This window comes from Emys orbicularis, chromosome 6, assembly GCF_028017835.1.
Source record: "Emys orbicularis isolate rEmyOrb1 chromosome 6, rEmyOrb1.hap1, whole genome shotgun sequence".
NCBI lineage: Eukaryota > Metazoa > Chordata > Testudines > Emydidae > Emys > Emys orbicularis.
Window position 1 is genome coordinate 73,238,749 of NC_088688.1, and position 18,300 is coordinate 73,257,048.

At 42.0% G+C, this 18,300-nt stretch overlaps 1 protein-coding gene across 2 annotated transcripts in view; it reads right to left on the reverse strand.

The window, feature by feature from the left end:
* Positions 1-1,969: 1,969 nt before the first annotated feature.
* Positions 1,970-18,300, reverse strand: part of SEMA6A (semaphorin 6A) — an 81,552-nt gene continuing 65,221 nt past the window's right edge. For both annotated transcript variants that reach the window (XM_065406161.1, XM_065406160.1), the window contains one exon: positions 1,970-3,159. In XM_065406161.1, the coding sequence (XP_065262233.1) occupies positions 1,970-3,159 (1,190 nt within the window). The remainder of the gene's footprint in view (positions 3,160-18,300) is intronic.

The following is an 18,300-nucleotide window of genomic DNA, read 5'->3' on the forward strand; positions in this document are numbered from 1 at the left end:
CTGCCCAGTAAAAAACAAAAATGGCCCTCCCTTATTTTCTATAGTATGTTGACACAGTTATTATAACAGATTAAAAACAAATCTACCTTTGTGCATGAATAACTGAAAAATTGTAAAAGACCTTATACGTGGGCACGTGCACACTCAGGCCACATGCAAAGTCACATGAAAGGAAAAAATGAAAATCAAAATTAATTCCCCCAAAAGGTTTTTTGCAGCATTGTTCTGGATGGCCTTATTCAGTTACAGCAGGAACCAGCCTGCCTCATCCTACTTCCATTTCACTTCATTTTGTATACTGTGCATGCACACGGCAGCATATGTCATTGAGGCTTGCTTCCAGTGGCTGGCCAGTCACACACAGTGTTTGTCTCTATCTAGTGGACAAACCAGACTTGGAGACCGTACATTACTCATTTCTCTGCTGGCTAATGAGAATATCACCATACTGAAATGATATGAAAGTATAAGGGGGAGGAAATTGCCAACCACAATACGGTGTCTATGCTGCCAGCATAGCCTAGGGGTGGTTTGAGGGCAGAATTGGCACAACTAGAAAGTCAAACTGAATTGGAGGGTATAGTACTACTCTAATTTCTTGATGGATATGGTGTTATTACAATAACCACTACATTCTTCTTTGAACTTCTTTACTCCAATTCTCCAGGGGGCTTAGGAGAGGGAAGGTAAATAAATATTTGCATTTATTCAAAGGGCGGGGAGGGGAAGGTTTTACATACTACAGCTCACAAATATACACAACTGAGGGTGTAAGGCACAAATTTACATGTGGAAGAAAACAGGCTATTCACAGATGTATTCCCAAGAAAAACCCGTGTGATAAGACCATAATTTATGCATGGTAACAGCCGGCATATTAATTAGTTCACACTGTTTGTGGATTTTGTTTGCCGTCTCACATGCAAGGTGAAATGAGATGGCACATCACAAGCTGGTGCCTTCACAGAAAGTATTAATGACTGACAAAGCCATGTTGACAGCAGTGGTGCACAAATGTGCAGTTTTTAAAGAGTTTCTTTTGCAGTTGCTTTAGGAGTTATAAATTTGGGGGATTTTTGTTTGTTTGTTTGTTGCCTGTCATAGATCAGAGGCCCAGCAAGCACATTAACTAACAGATTTAAATAAATATTCCCCTTTTTTCAGCTAGAGATCAAACAGTCCAAACACAAAGTTCAGAATTCCAGCTCCAACTTATTTAACTCAGTGAATTTATTGGAAAAATAAAAGAGTTTTAATTACTCCAGTTAATGGGTTTCACGTTAAATAGGTATAATTTTCAATGTATTTTTTCTGAAGAGCTGCTCATAGGATGATATGCAGAAGTCATTTCCTTAGGAAAAACAAAAGACGAACAATAAATAATAGGAGTTATTTGCGTTAACAGTCACATGTTATTCATTAAAAGAAGAGTAGCAGAAATCTATGACATAGTTTTGCCCAACGTGGCATTTATCTGCTATAACCAAACGGCTGTAACACTGATGGGCATTTCACAGTACCTGCACATAGTAAACTTCTGCCATTGTTAAGTCAGAGTTAGCTTTATCAATGAATTTTTTATTTTGTATTTATTTTATTTTTTTAAGTTCTTTTATTTGCTTTGCTTTTCAGAGCACTCTTTCCCAGTTCAGGAATGCACTGTGCAATTGGGGGTGAAATGTCACAGTCATCATTCACCTGTGTGCTTTTGGCTCAATGTTTGTGATGTTAAGTTAGTGTTTTGAGTAAAGAACTGTCAGGTAGTGGGGGTGAGTCCTGCAGTTTGAAACCTTCACCACAGATCAGATGGCTCGGTTTAAAAAATATTCCACTTTTCCCAGAGAGCAGGATCAACACATCCTCAGCTTAACAACAGCCTTCTTGTCAATTGGAACTAGTGATGCAGTTGCAGAACACTGGCTTTAAAGGGCAAACTCTGTTTCATTGCTGTCCCCCCACCCCACTGTGATTATGTACACGCATCATTGGGCTTCATGGATGTTGAAAGTGGAGTAAAGGAAGGTTTGGGGGGTACATCTGGTTTTAGGGAAGGTGTACGTTTCAACCCGGGCCTTGTCAGCGAGTTGTATGCGGTGAGACTAGGCTGCCTAGAGACAGTCACAGCCTGTGCCTGAGCAGCATGGACTTGTATGGAGTCCACTCTCTGGGGGGCAGGCGGAGGGTTGTCTCCCCTGCCGAAGCTCTGATTTCGAGAGAGGTGGGAGGAATTAGAGGAGTTAGTATTGTTTCTTTTGAGAGTTGATGTCTGATGATTTCTCGTGAGTGAGTTCGTAGGGTAGTTTCTCTTGTAGTCCACATTATAAGCAGAGGAATGCATTTCTAATCGCTTGCCCAGACCACTCTGAGCCAGAGAGGAGCCAGGAGGACCCAACGAGGCTTCCCGCTGGGGTACTTTTGGTGGCATGCTATCCAGATTTTCCACCAGATTAACCCCATGGTTGGGACTTTTGCTGCTGAGATGCTCCTTTATGGTTTTGTACTCGAGCGTGGCATTCTGGTCCTCCATGGCCATCTGTGCCATGTCACTCATTTTTGGCTGATCAACATACTCATGCTGATAGCCTTGCTGAGAGATTGGCAAGACTACAACACTTGGGATGTGGCTGGGAGAAGCCCTGAGAGGCAGGTCAGTTGGAATCACAGGCGATGACATTGCGGGGATATCTTTTGTGCAGGCGTTGATAAGGTTCTGGTTTCTTTCCCATTCCCTGCTGCCACGGCTAGGCTTCCTCTTCTGTTGCAGGGTTGGGGTGGACTCAGGGGTTGGCAGAGCAGCCAAGTCCAGATGGTGCTGGTCAGCTTTGATTAACATTTTGGCAGTGCTGCCTGGGGTAGCGAGTTTGCCATTGTGCATCAAAGGTGTGAGGATAGCTTCTGGTTTTGGCTCCTTGGACTGTGTGTCTCCAAAGAGACCGCTGAGCTTGGTAACACTACTCATGGAGCCGCGGCGGGAGTGGGCCAGCTCCTTCTCCTTCCTCTGGACAACGGCCACGTCTCTGCGGCGATGGTCACAGATGCAGTAAACTATGATTCCCGAGAAGACAGCCCCCATGACAAAAGCAAGAATAACTGCAATGGCCAGGAGGGTGACCGGCACCAGCTGATCATGGCCTTTGAGATAGCTCTCACGAATCACTCCTGCAACAAACATCATACAATGGTAAGCAAAAATCTAACAGGAAAAGCTTCTTAATGTATCTATTCCATTCAAAGGCATTAACTGGGGATTTTATTTGTTCTCAGCTTTTCATTAACTATCCCAAGTTCACATCCATACTGTACCTGCTGGCTGGAACTCACTTTGAGCGAAGTTGAACTCAAGCTGTTGAATTAAGATCCAGGCTTGAACAACTTGGAGCCCGGGGGGAGTGTTCAGGGTTCATTCTTTATAAAGACAGGGCCCATTTGCAGAATTTGGATCTGTATCAGAGATCAGCTTTCAAAATACCCCCGAAATTCCAGGGTATTTAGATCAGAAAGTGAAATCCTGGCCCTACTGAAGTCAATTGCAAAATTCCCATTGACTTTAGCAGGGCTGGGATTTCACCCAGGGTTTTTAGTTAGGACTGTCTCTCAGGCTGAGAAATAGCATATATTTCTTCACCCATTCCTCAACCCCATCTCTCCTCCCAATGTTATCTCACATTTTATTTCTGTAAATCACTGACACTGAAAAAGCTGAGGAGTCAAAAGCTTTATGTATGTTACATAAATGAATCTCACATCCTTTCAAGTTTTCTCCCCTGCTATTTATTTGTTGTCTCTGTCACAAGGTTTGGAAGCCGGTGTCATATGTTTGGGCTGCAGCAGGGATGTTATAGAGTATTTATATCCTGAGTAACTATGAGAGAGAGAGAGCCCAACACTGAAATACATTGAGACAGAACAGGTTTAAAAATACCCTCCAGATTTCAAGTGTCACTGCTAATTTTTTTTGTAAATCTCTCCTGTTCTAGATAGGTAAATATGCTGGATTCTCTTTGCTGCTTTGGCTAAAAGCACACACAGTGAGAAGCCTATTTGGTGGCATTGCACTGTGCTTAGAGATGTTGTCAGGTCTTATTATTGCTCCTAAGGCTTGCTGTCATAGTAGGCTTCTTCAGTAGAGTTAATATCCTCAACTTAATAAAAATGATGTGAATGCACCAGTCAATAATCCTACAGAACATTAACCAAGATATTGCACATATAAAGAACATTGCTTTTCCTTTCCCTACTTAGTTGTGCACCAAGCCGGCACACGCTAATCAAATGCAGGTGCGGAGCCTGTTGGGTTCTTTTAATGCTAAGTGAGAAGGAGTCGCAACTGTCAGATCCTAAGTGCCTGACAAAGTAGTTTAAAAAACCACAACTCCAAATACCCCATTCCCTTCTCTGGAGAGCGTGCAAATGCAAGTGCATTAAAAGCATACTCTGAGGAAATGTAAACAATGTTCTTATTATGAGAGAGATAGTGAGAGAGAAAATGTACCTCGAAGGCCAAGACTTTGTGAAGATACCAGTCTTTCATGTCATAAATCAATGGTTTCAGGAATCCTGTCTTTTATGTATTTGGTAGGCAGATAGCTGTGGCCCAGAATTAGAACCAAGTGCAAAAAACCCCAGCAAACTTTTTCAAAATAACACTGAAATGCTGCTGTTGCCTCATGGAAAGCATTGATAAGCATTCTGTCTAGATTCAATTCTACTTCTATAGCATACTTGTCCCCATTTCAATTAGTGTGTGTAAGTGGACAAATGATATTTGCATACAAACCAGGAATTTTAAAAGCCGAACTGTTCTTGAAATCATAATCTCCTGCTTGTGACATCACAGTTGGTTGCCATGGAAATTACTTGTGTTGAGACAGAGGATTGTGATTTCAAGTGGAGAACAAAATAGCAGGAGCAGTTGATCCCTTAAGAAACAAAGATCCTGAGAGTTACATGAATTCATGTAAATATCCTTTATAATAAAAGAACATGGTAAGTAAAATAACTCCCAAAGGGAAAACAATGTGTAAGTAGAAACAATCTTCAAATTAAATGCTTTTCAGACCCTTCCAAGAAGCCCCGGAAGCTTTTTAAGGGCCAGATTTTGCCACCCTTTTACCACAAGCAATATTTAATGTGAATATATATGGTAGAATCTGGCCTTATAGTTGAGCTTAGACCAACAATAGCATGAAAGTTCACAGTTAAAGTTTCAGCCAAAATGCAAATCTTTTTGTGCTTTACTGACAGGAAGCATGGTCTAGTGATTAAGGCATGGGATGTGAAATGAGGACACCTGGATTCTATTCCTTGCTCTGCTACACTCTTCCTGTTGTGACCCTGGAGAAGTCACTTAAGCTCTCTGGGCCTCAGTTTCCTCAACTGTACAACGGGTATTTACTTACCCCAGAAGGGTGTTTCAGACCAAATTCATTTATATTTGTAAAGTGCATTGACATCCTCAGAGGGACACTCAGAAATGGAAACCATTTTAAATGCAAAATATTACTTTGGTGTTGCAAGGATGGTCAGAAATGAGTTAGATCATATCCACATATATACTGTTAGGCACAATGGGCTGAGCTAAGACCAGCTTCAGCCCTCAGGATCCAATTTCACAGGTGCCTCATGTAGATCAGACCACTGGAACTTAGTGCACAAAGCAGCTACAGAACTGGGCCCATAATTTATATTTCCTTGCTTTTGTCAGCTAAAGTTAAAACTTTGATATTGATTTACTTGGCTTCTTCTTTCACCTGAGTTTGCTCAAAAATATTTTTAAAAGAGGATAAGAAAATGGAATAAACAGATTAAATAAAAATGAAACAATTATGTTTCAAATTCTTCCGTTCATCTAACAGTTTTGCTGCTGTTTGGCTTGGTAGCACCTCTGAATACTGTGTGATATAGTGAGCCCTTGCTATTGTATCCAAAAACTGTATGGGACCTTGCTATCACTATCATATTACAAATGGATTCTGAATCATTACAACTTACATTACAAAACCACACCACAATTCGGAATGAGTGGCCACGTGTGCTCCAGAGAGCTGTGTGGAATAGTAATGGTGCTAGAGGTCAGAGTTTTTCTTCACTGGCACAATTTCATGAGGCAGCTTGACTTGAGCCAGTGCCATTCGAGTCTCACTTTCATGAGTTCTAAATTCTGCCCAAACCTTCATAAACTCTAAAAGAGAGCTTTGTCATAACAGAGCCCAAGGTCAGTTTCTGTGGCTTTGCTCTAAGTGTGTGGATCTTTTGGATACAATGTTGTGTTAATAAAATGGGTTATTTTGATCACAGGTCAAATCCAACTGGCCTTACTTACTTGAGTAATCCCAACAACTTTAGCTTTAATCATATGATTTAAGGTGGGCAGGATTTGACCACAAATTAATGAAGTTCAGGGCACAGATAAAGTAAAATAAACTAAAACGTAGTGGCTATGAGTGTTTTGCATTCTAGTATTAGGAGGGAACACCACCAAAACCTTATCTGAAACAAGGGGATGATCTCAATCCATTACCAATGCACATCCCAAATATTCAACACCATTAGTAGCAGTCCCAAGAGACTGGGGCAGAGTGGATGGGTCTAAACCGGGGGTTGGCAACCTTTCAGAAGTGGTGTGCCGAGTCTTCATTTATTCTCTCTAATTTAAGGTTTTGCTTGCCAGTAATACATTTTAACGTTTTTAGAAGGTCTCTTTCCATAAGTCTATATTATATAACTAAACTATTGTATGTAAAGTAAACAAGGTTTTCAAAATGTTTAAGAAGCGTCATTTAAAATTAAATTAAAATGCTGATCTTATGCCACCAGCCTGGGGTTCTGTTCACCTAGGCCGGCAGAGGGCTGATCAGGGCCTGCGGCCGGGACCCCAGACCTGGGGGGGGGAGATGTTTCAGGGGTCAGGGCAAAGGGCTGGGGGAGGGGGTTCAGGGCAGAAGGCTGGGGTGTGTGTGGGGGGGTTCAGAGATCAGGACAGAGGGCTGGGGGCTATGGGGGGTGCAGGGCAGAAGACTGGGTGTGTGTTGGGGTGTGGGGGGTTCAGGGCAGAGGGTTGGGGGGTGGGGGTGCAGGGCAGAAGGCTGAGTGTGTGTGGGGGGGTTCAGGGCAGAGGGCTGGGGGTGTGTGGGGGTGCAGGGCAGAAGACTGGGTGTGTGTTGGGGTGTGGGGGGTTCAGGGCAGAGGGATGGGGCTGTGGGGGTGCAGGGCAGAAGGCTGAGTGTGTGGGGGGGGTTCAGGGAAGAGGGCTAGGGGGTGCAGGGCAGAAGGCTGAGTGTGTGTGGGGGGGTTCAGGGCAGAGGGCTGGGGGTGTGTGGGGGTGCAGGGCAGAAGACTGGGTGTGTGTTGGGGTGTGGGGGGTTCAGGGCAGAGGGATGGGGCTGTGGGGGTGCAGGGCAGAAGGCTGAGTGTGTGTGTGTGGGTTCAGGGAAGAGGGCTAGGGGGTGCAGGGCAGAAGGCTGGGTGTGTGTTGGAGTGTGGGGGGTTCAGGGCAGAGGGATGGGGCTGTGGGGGTGCAGGGCAGAAGGCTGGGTGTGTGTTGGGGTGGGGGAGTTCAGGGCAGAGGGCTGAGTGTGTGGGGGGGTTCAGGGCAGAGGGATGGGTGTGTGTTGGGGTGGGGGGGTTCAGGGCAGAGGGGTGGGGGGGTGCAGGGCAGAAGGCTGGGGTGCTCGGCTCGTGGGGGTGCTCCCAGCCCCCTGCCCTGAGCGGCTCATGGCAGGGGCCTGGAAGGGATATGCCCTGTTCCATCGCCTTCCCCCAGGCTCCGTCCCTATCTCTCTCTGCCTCCTCTACGGAGCTGTGTGCACGCTGCCGCTCTTCCCCCTCCCCCTCGCTAGGGCCATCAGCTGATTGGCGCAGGGAAGGAGAGGAGGAGGGGCAGGAAAGCACCACGCTGGGAGAAGAAGCGGGGGAGGAGGGAAGCTTGGCTGCCGCAGAACCAAGCTTCTGCCTCCTGCCCCCGCAGGGGAGAGCGGTGGGTGGGGGGGCTGAGTGGGGCTGGGGGCCGGGACCGCCGCAGGGAGCTGCGTGCCACTCAGAATCGGCTCGCGTGCTGTGTTTGGCACGTGTCGTAGGTTGCCGACCCCTCGTCTAAACTATCTCCTCACACTAAGCCACAGTCGCTCTAGGAGGACACTGGGGGCACAGTGTGAGGAAGCGTACTGTGCTGCAGCCCATGCATTCCTTGTTCAGTGGCTATTGAGAGAACAGTGGTTTCCAGTGGCATTTCTGAACAGTAATAATTCAAAATATTAACATAAGCAGAAAAATAATGGACAAAAATGTAGAACCTAAATTCTTGAAAATCTGGAGCATATAAGGGGTTCAAGTCATCATCCAATCTACACCTTTAAAGACATAGCAGATAAACTGCAAAGACTTCATTGTATTGAAAAGGCTTGAATCTATGTATTCTCTAAAATCCTAGTACTACATCATGTACTGGTACACTTAATTACTGAGGTTCTGGACATGAGTTTTGCTAATTTTATAATACATGATACCATAACAAATTTCTTATAGAAAATATTATTTGCTACTTTTAAAATGACCTGAGTAGCTCGTCATTGATTATACCTTTCTAAATATGAACATTAATTGCTTATTTTATTTGATGTGATTATAAGTGTATTAGAAGGGCTTTTCTTTTGTTTCAAACGCAACCTTATCTTTAGATAAACTTGAAAGATCTTCCTACAAATATGTTCATATTATTTCCATATAGCATGTGCAGGTTGATCTCCGTAAATGATAACAAACCATTCCCTGGACATGTTTATGTTATTTACAGAATACATTCAAATAAATCTTAGGAGAAAGCACTGCGGTAGTAAACCTCAAAAGCATCAGAGGTCATAGGCTTGAAGATATGAGTGCTCAGCACCTTTAGGGATCAGGGCCTACATGTAATTAAGAATCTAATCATATTGATATTTAACAAAACCTCTTGCGGTCCTCGAACCAGGCTAGTATTCTCCCTCCTGAATACATCCCTTTCCCCATATCAGCTATGCTATCCTCTTGAGAGACTGAGGGGCAGTTTAGTCATCTGATGTCCTCACTTTTTTGGTGGGTGTTCCTCTTCATGGAGACAGTAATCAACCTGATCTCTTCCTTCTCCTCCTCCTCCTGTTCAAGGGAACCTTTTCCACTGAACCAGTGCAATTGTGTCTGGTATTCATTTTTCTGGGCCTGTTGATCTTACCAATTTAAAATATGAAAATAATTCTGTGTGTCCTCAGGATTTATGCCCAGTACTTTCTGTGACTGTAAAATCCTGGAGCATGCAGGATCATCTCTTCCTACTTTTCCATCAAAGCTGCTCATCCAATGAAAGGGGAGTGATCTCACATCCTCTGGGATTTATCATTCTACTCTATATACAGTCATGCATAAATTGTGAGGAAACCCCAGAGTACCATTTAAATGTAGAGGGGTGAGATTTAGAGGTCTAGCAGAAGGATAACTTGGTTCTGTCACTCTACATCATGATAGCAATTCAGGAGAGGAGACCCAGTGTTAGAGGACAGAAACAGGCATCATGGCCCATCTTCACCCCCCAAGAGAACATGCTACTAAGATAGTGAGTGGGTGGTTGGTTTTTAATGGGGACCTAAGAAAAATGTTTCATAAACTTCAAAATGTTTCAGCTCTGACATGAGGGATGGACAAAGCTCAGATGAATTCTTATTTTATCTGCACTGGTTCATTACTGGCCTGGTAATAATCATCCATAGGTTTAATGTCTTCAACACTAAAATGCAGTTGTACTGTGTGACCTTGGTCTCTGAAAACTGTGTCTTCTGAAGCCCAACTAATCATTCCTACATTATACAAAAAAACATATAAGGTACCTTAGCTAAGCTGTGTTTAAAGGGCTTGATCCCACCGAAGTCAATAGAAACACCTCTTAAGAAACAATCAATGTCATAAATCAGACTGTTCAAGTATGATATACTAAGAACCAAAGCAAAATCATAACTTTGAACAAGGAAAGCCCAAGCCATAATATAAAATGTGATGGTTCTTCCATTTTTTGTCTTGCTATCAGTTCACCAGCTTTCTTGTTTCTAGGCTGTTATGATATGATGGATGTGTCTGTCTCCATAGTGAAGTGATTAATAGGCATCTGTGGAGAGCAGACCCAGTGACCACAGATCCAACAAAAACTCTCTGTATTCTTTTTTATTACATTCAGTCAAAAAGGACAAAAAAAAGTCTCCCATGTACAAGCCTGAGTTTGTTTGTCTTGTCTGTGATCACAGATAGAGATGGCAAACCATCAAGAAAAGCCCTAGAGTCAGAGTCCTCTAAAAATAGATTCTGGAGTTTGCTTTATGGTGAAGGCAAGTCTGATATTTCAGTGAACTCATCACAACTGCTTTGGTGAACAAAAACGAACTAGCTCATTTTCCTGGTTTGAATAGCTTATTGAAAAGACATTCCATAAATACAAGAGGCTGAATTCTGACCTCATCTCCTCACATACAACCCCACTGAAGTCAATGGAGGTCACACATGTAACTGAAGGCAGAATCTGCTCCCGTCACTAGAACACATGAAAAAGCTAGCTACCTGTCACCACAAACAATGCATTTTCATTTCAGTACCGTTGTTAGCTGTAATCTGTATTAAAAGAGATCTCTATACTCTGAGCTGCACCCAGGACAAACAGGATGACCACACCAAAAGTGAAATGAGAGCGCTATGTGGTTATTTCAGCAGGAAGCTGTCGTCGTCTTGTTTCCCAGTATAATGTGGACCAGATGGTAAAGTACTAAACCTAACCGCTGGCAATGGCATACACGGAAATGGAACTTAGAGATGGTAAATGATATATGATATTTTGGCAGGGATAAAGGGAAACTACTAATTGGGTATAAAGTTTCAGTGACTAAATACATCATGGCAAGGGAGGCAGCCAATGAGTTGTACCCTTTTTAGCTATTTTGAGCTTCACATCTTGACATGATACACTTGGTGGTTGAATGGGATTCAGCCCACTTCCATTTCACCCTATCTTTCGAATCACTTAAGGTTTTATTGGGAGCTAGGCATAGCTGCACATTGGGCAAGGTGAGCCTGAAAAAAGAGGAAAACCTGCTGTTCACATTTTTTGTTTAGTACCAGCTTTTTGTTTGTTGTTTGTGTACCTCTCTTTGCATTAGAGTTAATTAGCACCACAAAGAGTGGTGGTATTGGTTCAATATGAATGTTTGTGTTTATGGGCTGTAAAATATAATTTCTGGATACAAAAGAATGGGTTTTCAATATGTGTATTCAAGTGTTACTGCTGTATTTACATACATTTACATGCTGATAAATTCTATATCAGGTCTGGAAAGCCTCTCAAGGTATTTTTAAGCTTTTTTTCCGCTTCCCTCACTGGTCTACAATTTTTGAGACGTTGTCTGCTTCAGAGATAAAATATGCTATTTATTATGTATTTTGATGTGCTGAATTCAAATATGACAATTAAAACAACTGATTGGCTACTGTTTCTAAGATATTTAAGTTTTTACATTTTATGTCTATGTATATTGTGTAGATAGTAGAGTTTTAATCATAAATTGTAAACCTAGTTCTTTTCATGTGTTTATGGTTGCTTTACATGATAATATTTCACCTGTCCTGTTTATGTAACACTTTAAAAATCAGCAAAAGGGTTATATAAAACAAATTTATTATGAAACAAAAGGCAAAAAACTATTCTGTACATAGTTTAGTCCTATTCAGTGTCTACTCGGCGCTTCTTGGCTTGTCTCTTGTATTCATTAAATGGAGCATCTCTTGTCACTGTCCAGCAATAGTCTGCAAGCATTGATGGGCTCCATTTGCCCTGATAGCGTTTCTCCATTGTTGCAATGTCCTGGTGAAATCGCTCGCCGTGCTCGTCGCTCACTGCGCCGCAGTTCGGTGGAAAAAAATCTAGATGAGAGTGCAAAAAATGTATCTTTAGTGACATGTTGCAACCAAGGCTTTTGTATGCCTTGAGGAGGTTTTCCACCAACAACCTGTAGTTGTCTGCCTTGTTGTTTCCGAGAAAATTTATTGCCACTAACTGGAAGGCTTTCCATGCCGTCTTTTCCTTGCCACGCAGTGCATGGTCAAATGCATCATCTCGAAGAAGTTCACGAATCTAAGGACCAACAAAGACACCTTCCTTTATCTTAGCTTCACTTAACCTTGGAAATTTTCCACGGAGGTACTTGAAAGCCGCTTGTGTTTTGTCAATGGCCTTGACAAAGTTCTTCATCAGACCCAGCTTGATGTGTAAGGGTGGTAACAAAATCTTCCTTGATTCAACAAGTGGTGGATGCTGAACACTTTTCCTCCCAGGCTCCAATGACTGTCGGAGTGGCCAGTCTTTCTTGATGTAGTGGGAATCTCTTGCACGACTATCCCATTCGCAGAGAAAACAGCAGTACTTTGTGTATCCAGTCTGCAGACCAAGCAAGAGAGCAACAACCTTCAAATCGCCACAAAGCTGCCACTGATGTTGGTCATAGTTTATGCACCTCAAAAGTTGTTTCATGTTGTCATAGGTTTCCTTCATATGGACTGCATGACCAACTGGAATTAATGGCAAAACATTGCCATTATGCAGTAAACCAGCTTTAAGACTCGTCTTCGATGAATCAATGAACAGTCTCCACTCATCTGGATCGTGACCGATGTTGAGGGCTGCCATCACACCATCGATGTTGTTGCAGGCTACAAGATCACCTTCCATGAAGAAGAATGGGACAAGATCCTTTTGACGGTCACGGAACATGGAAACCCTAACATCACCTGCCAGGAGATTCCACTGCTGTAGTCTGGAGCCCAACAGCTCTGCCTTACTCTTGGGTAGTTCCAAATCCCTGACAAGGTCATTCAGTTCACCTTGTGTTATGAGGTGTGGTTCAGAGGAGAAGGATGGGAGAAAATGTGGGTCCTGTGACATTGATGGTTCAGGACCAGAAGTTTCATCCTCTTCCTCTTCCTCGTCTGACTCAAGTGAGAATGATTCTGGTGCCTCAGGAACCGGCAGTCCTTCTCCGTGGGGTACTGGGCGTATAGGTGATGGAATGTTGGGATAATGCACAGTCCACTTTTTCTTCTTTGACACACCTTTCCCAACTGGAGGCACCATGCAGAAGTAACAATTGCTGGGATGATCTGTTGGCTCTCTCCAAATCATTGGCACTGCAAAGGGCATAGATTTCCTTTTCCTGTTCAACCACTGGTGAAGATTTGTTGCACAAGTGTTGCAGCATATGTGTGGGGCCCACCTCTTGTCCTGATCTCCAATTTTGCAGCCAAAATAAAGGTGATAGGCTTTCTTAACCATAGTGGTTATACTGCGCTTTTGTGATGCAAAAGTCACTTCACCACAAACATAGCAGAAGTTATCTGCACTGTTCACACAAGTATGAGGCATCTCTGCTCACTTTGGCTAAACAGAAATGTGTCCCTTTGCAAAATCAAACACTGACAAATAAGAGAGCACGACACTGTCTGATTTCTAGAGCTGATACAGGGCAATTTGTTCAGCAGAGTGATGTAAGCTTCGTTATGATTGCATCATCCATGACTTCTAGGAATAACATGATGCAATTCATATCATGTATGACGCAATACCAGCTTCAGATTGCATCATTCATTGTTTTGCCTAAAAAGCAAGTACTGTCCAAACCCAGTCATAGATTTATTCATAGATCCAGTCAAAGATGTATTTTAGTCATTTCTGGTTTAAATTGAGATCCCTTCCCTTTATAACTCACTTATCCTCCGCCATTCCCAAGTCAAGGGTCGTATATACTGACCCAATAGCATATCTTGAAAACTAGAGCCAATCAACAATTTTAAGTATCATTTTCGTTCTCAGTGACCCAGAATTAGTCAAGTTTGACTACCTTTATTTCAGAAGCATTTTGGCTGTAGAGCAGTGATATGTGTCACAAAATAATCTGCTGAAGTTAAACCGCACATCCAAATCTGAGCTGATAGCAGGTATGGGAATAGCCATAGTCTCCAATTTTTTTTTTTGCTATTTGATATAATTACTTTGCTTGAAGGAACACTTTCAAGGTCAGGAAGCCCACAATCTCACCCACAACTCATCTGATATCTACCACTGTGGTGGGAGCCCCTCATCGTGGAGACAAGTAAGCAACCTGCTTCCCCCCTCCTTCTACTCCTTCTGTTCCACTGGCCCAGTGCAGTTTTACTCAGTATCCATTCTCCTGGGCCTGCCAATCTCACCATTTATATATACGAAAAGTTACTATTTGCCAACAGTTAAAACACTCTTGTTAAAACCGCTGTTAAAGGATAAATTTTTAATGGGGACCACTGCCCTGTTGTTTTCATACAGCTTTGCAAATGCAAGTTTTATGTGATTGATTTCTCTCGCTCTCTGAACAACCTATACCAGCAGCCCAGCATTTCTGAGGAAATTCTGCAATATCAAAACAGTGTGCACATATCCTGCAGGGAAGGATGAGGTTAGTTCGCAGTTATAAAGTTTTGTATATATTTCATAGCTTTGTAGATTTCAAGGCCAGAAAACTACGAAAAAAATCCAGTGACTATGTGTCTTTAATAACATGAAGTGCAATCTGAAAAGCATTGGCGTTTCTGATCAAGTATAAAGGAGAGACTGTGATTACTGGTCCCTAATCTCAATAGTGGTCCCTCCAAGAAGGGCTTGTCTACTGGTTTTTGAAGGTGTTTTTTTCCTTCTTCCAATTGATCCAAATTAAATTGCCCCTACCCCTCCTGATGAATGACTTTCAGCCTAACTCACTATAAAAAAAAGGTGATTGTGTCCTACAAGAGGAGAAGGTGCACATGCATGTCTTTGCTTATAATGAGAAGGAAAAAATGTAATGAATGATAGTCTTAAATGTAAGGGTCAAATGTAAAAAAACCTCTCCACCATGAGCGTTCTAAAGGTCCCAGGTCAGACAGCTGGCATGCTGACCTAAAAAAACTTCCTTAGGCGAGATGTCATTGTACAGTCTTTAATTCAATGGGAGGCATGCAATCCATTTTTAGTGTGCATTATAGCAGCCACATAAATCCTAAAGCATGGGTTTGCTCTATTGACTGTACAACACTGAAGATCTAGCATTAAGGAGAAATATTTTTATAAATAATTTCTCTCTTAAAAAGCTTGTAATGTAGTTATGAATTAAAAGCCCAATCCTGAAGTTCTTATTCAGGCAAACCTTCCACTGAAATCAAAGGGATTTGATTTCAGTGGAAGGTTTGCCTGAATAAGAAGGAGGTGTGTCTGAGTAAAGACTGGAGGCCTGGCCTGTCTGGATTTTTTTATAGTCTGTTTTGTGAGTGGTACCTCCACAAATGAACTAATTTACTGAATTTTTAAATATGACATTAGGTTCAAAGTACATATTCCACTGGATCTATTATTTATGAGCGAGAAACTACAGCTCTGAAATCTGTACACTTTAATTTGTCCCAAAGGTTAGACATAAGGCAAGTCCCTACAGTAGAAATTGCCTGACACCATTTCCCCCAATGACTAATAGTATTCAGTGGCTGTTCATTGTGAATTTTACTGATTTTAGTACTGTACTTACTTCTCCCCTTTCACCCTTCACCATGAGCAAAGGTAATTTTAGATGTGTGTGTTTGATAAGAAAAGGCATAACAATTGTGTTTCCTATGAAAAAAATAAAATATGGGTGCTTGCAAAAGATAAAACAAAATGTATAATAAAATTCAAATCCCCAGGAAAATTAATTCCTTTGTAGCTTTTTCTTTGAAGAGAGAAACTTTATGCTGCCTTGCATCTTAAAATACAAGCCTCTTAGAAAAAGTCTAAATTTCTTCTGATGTAAAAGAATCTGTGAGCACATTTTAGGATCTTTCTACAGTGCTTGAGATGAGCTTAAAGATATTTAGCTGCTCTTTATTAGTTTACTTCAGGGGATCGTCTCACAGCTGGGTTGAACTAGATTTACATATGCTCCTGTGAATATGTATGATTTCAGGGCTCCAGAGTAATTGTTGTAGCATGCAATGTGCATCGCTCATCTTAGCCGTTCCTGTTTCACTGCATGTTAACTCCTCTCATGGCACAGAATAAATTGAGCTTTTTTCCTATATGAAGGCAGCAGTAGGCATTATGTATTCTGGGAGGCCTTGTGCCACTCCCGAGGCAGTTCTTATGTGCAGTGTCAAGAAAAGAGAAGCTGTCATTGAAAAATTCTCTGGCGCTTCTTCTCTTTCCACACAGCCTATTCTGATCTATGACCTCTCTGCACAGTGGGGAAAACTCAAGTTTGCTGAATGTCAGCATAAGTAGCTCTGCATAGCTCTATGAAACTGGAATCTGCTCTGGCTAGCAGACATGAAGAAGAATCGGGGTTAATTTTTCATCATCGTGTGTGTGTGACCCAAAATCATAAATTGGATTCCTCATCCACTCCAATCCTCTTTTCAAGACAAAACATGAAAGTAATATTTTTAAGGCAAGTTACTAGTGTGAATGAAGAGGGCACAGCTGAACTAATTAATGAAGTATCTATTGAATACCCAGATGTTTAATTAATAAGATTGTGTCCTGTACATCAAATCCTCTGAAGTCCATCAAGAGTGCTGTTAAGCTGTCAAAAAACTAAAGGACTGATCCTGCAACCTTTTCTCATGCAAGTGGCCCTTAGTTCACGGGGATGGTCCTTGTGCCTTCAACTGGACTATATCTGTGTATAAGGGTTGCAGAATCAGGCCTTAAGTTACCTCTGCTCTTGCACAAAGAAAGGGCGAAAGGGAAAACTGTTTGAAAATCTGTGAGACTTCTGTGAATCCTTCATATCATTAAAATCACAATATTTATTATGTATTTTGTGATAAAAACCAAATACGGTTGTTGAAATTTTAGTTGCTTCTCCGCTAATCATAAAGGACCTGATCTCAAAGCTTTACTCTAAAGCCTTGTATGTGTGAATCAAAACATATTTTCCTATTTATTGTTCAGTAAAAGGAAAGATTGGATGACTGTGTCTTAGAAATAATCACTGTGTCTTAGAAATAATCAGAGGACAGAAGCAAGCAGGTGGAGAGGAGAAAATAGTTGGTACATAGGTGATATCACGCTTGTTATTTTTCTCTCCTTATTGCACGCCCTATGACCTTGAATAAATTCAGTGAGTATTAAATCATTTTGAATTTGAGGCAATGCCCACACTACAGAAACACCTCTTTATATCTACACTTCCGTTCCCACCTCAAAATAGAAGACCAGGAGCTGAATTCTACGCTCAGTTACACCAGTTCAAATCCAGACAATGGAGTAACAGAAATAATTACAGGTATGCGCGCTCTCTCGCTCTCTCTCGCACACGTGTGGCACAGGTACGCTATTGAACATTTTCTCTGTTAGACATCCTGTCATGTACTATTCCCATCTATCTCACACTTCATTCTCCACTTGGGCTGGTGGTTCCATCTGCACACTGAAACCCTTCCACCTATGGAACTCTATAAATAGTCAAATTCTCGGTCCTCTGCATTTTTCTACCTTCACCCACTACCTTTAACCTTGTCCACCATATTTATCCTGATGATACTTGCTTATGCATATCTTTTAGCACTTTCAGAGATTCCACACTCTCTACCCTGCCTTGATCAAGTAAACTTTTGCCTTTGATCTAGCTTTATTTTATTAAATATCTCAAATACAGCAATATTTCTGTTGGGTAAGAGGCCCAAACAGAAGCACAACTTGATGGCCTTGATCTTATGCCATGATTCGGACATGTTTTTTTCCCCTCTATTGCTTATAATGTTGATTCTTGACTCTATTTTCCTAGATCTCCCACGTCTCCAAATCTGTTTTCGCCACTGTATGTCACGGCTTAATTGCTTTGTCTGTACCTCTAATGAAATTCTCATCTATGCCTTTCACTCCTCTCACCTTGACTCTTGCACTTCCCTTCTCTATGGCTTCCTGCCCAGTCCCAGGTCTCCAGACTCTGTTGTGTGCAGTATGCTCCCAATCTTCATCCTCAAACAATTTCCCCGGCTTTCCATTCATTTCAGGATCCAGTTCAAATTTTCCTCTTTGGATTTGTTGTTTTTGTAAAGCTTCTGTTTCTGTTCATTTTTTAAAATCAACGTTTTCCTGTCCTGGAGGAAAACCTGGCAGCCTGCATGCCATGGAAGTCAATGAGAATGATGGTGTTATACCAAGGTACCTGGTAGGCTTCTTGCATATTTGTAAATGTTCCTTAGGACAGGATGTTGTCTGATCTACTACAGAATTTTCCATGGAGAGGATTTCTTTTT